Source organism: Bos javanicus, chromosome X, assembly GCF_032452875.1.
Source record: "Bos javanicus breed banteng chromosome X, ARS-OSU_banteng_1.0, whole genome shotgun sequence".
NCBI classification, from domain to species: domain Eukaryota; kingdom Metazoa; phylum Chordata; class Mammalia; order Artiodactyla; family Bovidae; genus Bos; species Bos javanicus.
Window position 1 is genome coordinate 115,807,724 of NC_083897.1, and position 5,242 is coordinate 115,812,965.

Genomic DNA, 5,242 nt, shown 5'->3' on the forward strand with positions numbered 1-5,242 from the left:
TCTGCTTAGCAATGAAACCAAAGTAATATGTTCTCGCCACCCCCTCTTTACCTTGCTTCTTTGTTGTTCTTTCTGATTTAGAGAGTAACTCAGCCTCTTCCAAATAATGACAGCTTCTCTGAGAAACTGTATCTGCATGGGCAGAGGCATGCACTGCTTTTTTTTTTTTTGACTAAATATTGCCAGTACAAGCATGAAGTTTTCTTAAGAGCACATGCTCAATTAATGTTTGTGTAAAAGAAGAACCACGTATAAATCATTTGCTGTAATTTATATTCTCAAACATTCTTGAAAAATATAATCCAATCAAAGTATATATCTTTTACATTTATATAAAGGGAAACTAAACAGAGAGTAAGTAAAGCACACCCAAAATTGACAAACTTTCAGCTATTTGTCTGTGCATCTATGTTCTGAGCCTTAGTGTGGTGTCTTGCATATTTCTATGGGTATTCTTATCCTAAAGTGTAGTTATTCTCATCTTGGATCACAAAAGTGATTTGAGGATTTCCAGTATGTTATTTCAAAGAACAAAACTCTTAATCCTAAATCTGACAAACAGCAAACAGCATGAGACCCATGTAATTCAAATACTATCATGAACCTAAAATAAACTTTGTTGTAAAAAGTAACAATTGAAAATTGAGGAATAAAAAGTCAACAAGTTATTGATGCATATTCGGAACACAGGTTGACAGGCTTTTCCAACCACAAAGTGAAGAATGGGCTTCACACCACACTAGGGGCCAGATGAGCGGCTGGATGTGGCCCTGGAGTGGGCACTGGTTGAGGCAGAAGTGCCATCCCTGGCTGCAGCAGAAGTGCCATCCCTGGCCGAGGCCGAAGGGCCAGCACCGGCTAAGGCAGACATGTCAGCCATGGCTGAGGCTGAAGTGCCAGCCCTGGCTGCAGCAGAAGTGCCAGGTCTGGCCGAGGCAGATGGGTCAGCGCTGGCTGAGGCAGAAGGGCCGGTCCCGGTTGCAGCTCTGGCTCCGGTTCTCTCTGCCTCCTCTCTCAAAGCCTCCTCATAATGTGGCAGTAAGGCGTCAGGGACCAAATCGTTGACCTTGGTCAAAAATTGCAGGACTTTCGTCTTGCTGTTTTCTGTGAGCGCTTTAGGACCCCACAGGAACTCATAGCGAGGGGGATCACTGCCAGGCACCTGGTTGTATTCCAGGTACTCTTCCTGCACCAGATCTTCTGTGATGAGCTTCCTGGTGTCTCCAAAGATGAAGTGCATTCTTCCATCATAGATGCCCAGAATATTCAGGAACTTCCAGACCTCCTCCTCAGAGGCACGATGGCCATTCAGGTAGATGACACCCAGCAGAGGCATCAGAAGACCATTCTTCGGCAGCCCCCAGTCACCTCTCATAGACTCACTGTCGCTGAGATCTAGGTTGCTCACCAGGGTATAGCAGTGACTGTTGGGCCTGACTTCCTTGAGCACCAGGCCAAACACCATCTCCATGTGCTCAGAGGCCCTGCTGAGGATCTCAGAGAATTGTGCCTTGTACCTTCTGTGGATAACCTTCACCATTTCTGACCTCTTAATTAGCTCCCTCATCTTATATTTTAACAGCATGTACTTCACCAAATTCTCTGACTCCATGGTCAGAAGATCTGTATGAGAGCTCTCAGCAGCAGCTGAGGCCTGGGAGGAATTTTCACCTCCCTGAACTTGGCCCTCGGCACCTACACCAGATCTCGAGCGTGCTGTGCCACCTACTCCAGATCTCGAGCGTGCTGTGCCACCACCACCAGATCTTTTGCGTATAGCACCTGCAGCAGCACTGGTGGTGCCTTGGGCTCCCGGAGGCCCCTTGGGGGTGCCAGCAGCAGACAAGCTTGAGGGAGCACTCTCTGAATCAGGAGGGGAGGAGGAGGTGGTCTCTTCTCCCCTAGATGTGGTAGCCTGATCATGAAGACCCTGGATCTCAGCCCGGGCCTGGCGACGTTTCTCACGAGCACGGTGCTTACTCTTCTGCCCACGAGGCATGACAGCTGTGGTCAGGGACCGCAGGCAGGGGTCTGGGCCAATAGACAGGAGATTGGGGCACCTGGAGGATGGAGAATGAGGTGACATGAGCACGTTAGAACAGGGAGATTCTACCTTGGCTTAATCAAAGGCCGCCTCTGCAGGTGTCCTTGAGGACACTGCCCTAGGAACCCATAAGCCTCCTGCTCAGCCTGTCCCCTGAGAATCCCAGAGGAAGAACAGAGGCCTTACTATTCCTCTGCATCCTCTCAGCCCTGCTTTGCATTTACTGAGGTGACACCAGGTGCTGACAGTGGGGTCCTCTCTGCTCATCTTCAGTATTATCACATCAAGTCCTGGCTCTGATGCAGACACTTCAGACCTCCACATGATCCAGAAGCAAGTGAAGGGATGCCTCAGTCCACCTCCCTCCCAGGGGATACCCAGTGCTGAGAGCTCAGTAGGGTCTTTTCAACCCTGACTTCACTGGGATCATCATTCATGGTCCTTACCTTGGCTCCTTAAAATGCTGGGCACTATTCTCCATTTGCTAACTGGTGGCTGCACCTTCAGACAAGACATTTCCCCTCCCCTAGACTTGGTATAAAACAGTAAAGCAGATGTTCAACCTCACAGCCCATCCCTGAGATTTCCTGGGCTGAAATCCAAGGGTTGGGATGCATGCTCTGAGTCCTCACTCAGGTTCCTTAACTGGGCGCCTGGCAGAGAACCTCCCCTTTCTCCTGAACTGATACCTGTCTGATAGTAAAAGCCAATCACCCTGTGTCCCCACAGGAGGAAGTGAAGATGACCTCATCTTCCCAAACACGGTCTCCTAAGAATGGAAGCTGTTGCAGGCAGGTTGATGTCCCTGTGGTCCCATTAAAGATCCCAATTCAAAGTTAAAATTTTTTTTTTTTGCTTCTCTTTTCTTCTATATGTCTTTTTTAAAACAAATTTATTTATTTTTAATGGAAGGATAATATCTTTACAATATTGTGTTATTTTCTGCCCCACATCAATATGAATCAGCCATAGGTATACTGTATGTCCCCTCCCTCTCCAAACTCTCTCCCCCTCCACCCCATCCCACCCCTCTTAAGCTGTTAGAGCACTGGCTTTGAGCTCCCTGAGTCATAAAACTAATTCCCAGTGGTTATTTATTTTACATATGGTAATGTGAACGTTTTCAATGTAACTCTCTCAATCTGTCCCTCCCTCTCCTTCCCCAACTGTTTACACCAGTGTGTTCTCTATGTCTGCAGAGCCAGGCTGTCCTGCAAAGAGGTTCATCAGTACCATCTTTCTGGATTCCATATATATGCATTAATATATGATATGAGCTTTCCTCTTTCTGACTTAATTCACTCTGCATAAAAAACTAGAAATAAAACTACCACATGAGCCAACAGTACCACTACAGAGGATATATCATGAGGAAACTAACTGAAAAAGACACTTGTACTCAAATGTTCACTGCAGCACTATTTACAATAGCCAGGACATAGAAGTATCCAAGGTCTACAGTTGACACATGACAGGGTCTAAGAGCTCTCCCTCTGTTCACCACTGCCTTAGCTGACCACTCCTTAGCCCACAGTGGGGACTGACATGTATTCTTGAGGTCTGCCAGGGATGACGTCAGGGAGGATTTGGTCCGAATGATGTGGTGTCGAACATATCCATAGCCCCCGAGGTTCTCACCATGACCCCTGGCAAATCTGAAACCCTCCCTTAATAACCTAAGGCTACCACTTTGACCTGGTTGCTTATTTCCCTGAGATGTCCCGGCAAGTGTCATGTCAAAACGCCCAATTCTCCCAGGCTTTAAAACAGGGCTGGCGCTTTATGTGGCCCCGTTTCTTAAGGAAGTGGCCGCCATCCTTACTCAGCGTCACAACCATGAATCATGTTGCAGACTAGCTCCCTTTGTTGAACTGGGTTTATTCGGTTAGAGCAAGGTTCTCACTTCACCAAAACCACCTCCAGTGGACACCAGGGGGCACCACAGTTGGCCAGCTTAACCGAGGCCTCCTAGAGCCCAGTATAGGGGAGTCGCTCAGTGTGGCCCTCTTGCAGTGTCGAACTCTGCTCCTCAGCCCTCAGGGCCATAATCTAGGTCCTAGACCTCCTCCGGGGTAGAATCTGGGCCTACCCCCAGAGACCAACGCCTTAGCCTGAGAAACTCTAGACCACATTCAGCCGATAGCTCTGAGGGGCCCACAAGAGCCATATCACAGGGGTGGGATGTGGATGGGTCACTTTTATTACTGGGAGGGTTGGGAAAGTCCCTTCAGCTACATTCAAGTCCTCACCTTGGTTCCAGACGAGTCCTGGACACTAAGTCTCCGCCAAACGGTTACTGCGGCTACTGGTCGAGCTCCTCGCCTTCGAAGCGGAAGTGGAGGGGAGCTGCGTAGGGTCCTACGTGAGGTCGTCTGGGGTCGACGGCAAGGGCAGCATGCTACGGGAAGCCCGGTAGCTCAATATTCATCTGTCCCTGGATTCGCTCTCAGGGTCCTACGTGTGCAGTTTATCAGAGCCCCGAACGCCTCCATCTATAAACCCAAGTCCTACAGCCCCCAAACAAAGCCCTTGCCTTCCGAAGTCCCTGCTACTGCTGCTGCTAAGTCACTTCCGTCATGTCCGACTCTGTGCGACCCCATAGATGGCAGCCCTCCAGGCTCCCCCTTCCCTGGGATTCTCCAGGCAAGAACACTGGAGTGGGTTGCCATTTCCTTCTCCAACCCAAGTCCCTAGTGGAAGGAATCAGAGCACTGCTCTGGGGAGATCCTCTCATTAGCACTGATCGTCCTCACCTTAAGTCCGGTTATGGTCAAGATGACACCCCTCTGCAGATCTGAGGCCCTATCCTGCTAGAGAAGGCCTTGTCCTCCCTGAGTTCACACAGGTGGAATGTGGGGACCACTTAGAAGTAGCTGTTCTGGGTCTCTCAGAGCTAAGAATTTACAGAATGCTGTTTGGCTCCCTCTCCAGCGGTCCCCACTAACACAGCATTGTCATCTGAGGTCCTGCTTAGGCTCAGGTTCCTCCACCCATCTAATAGGCTGATCCTATTAGACAGAGGCCACACCTCACTGAGAATTTCCAGACTGAAATCAACCTGACATCTGTGCCCTGAGATTCCTGGGCAGCACAGCGATAGAGATTTTCCAGGGCCTCCTTCGATGCAGTGTGTGCTACTGTGAGTGCACTTTCACGTCCTCACATTGACACGGGACGAACCCTGTAACTCCACTCTCT

The 5,242-nt window shown here is 49.4% G+C and overlaps 1 protein-coding gene across 1 annotated transcript; it reads right to left on the minus strand.

The window, feature by feature from the left end:
- Window positions 1-256: 256 nt before the first annotated feature.
- On the minus strand, window positions 257-4,995 carry LOC133243522 (melanoma-associated antigen B2-like). Its single transcript, XM_061410504.1, has 2 exons — window positions 4,294-4,995; window positions 257-2,060 (listed from the first exon to the last, which is right to left on the minus strand). The coding sequence occupies exon 2, from the start codon at window positions 1,997-1,999 to the stop codon at window positions 740-742; it is 1,260 nt and encodes a 419-aa protein (XP_061266488.1). The 5' UTR covers window positions 2,000-2,060; window positions 4,294-4,995; the 3' UTR covers window positions 257-739.
- Between the last annotated feature and the right edge of the window lie 247 nt (window positions 4,996-5,242).

Coding starts and splice junctions, on each gene's coding strand:
- LOC133243522 (XM_061410504.1), bottom strand. CDS start 1,999: ATGCCTCGTGGGCAGAAGAGTAAGCACCGTGCTCGTGAGAAACGTCGC.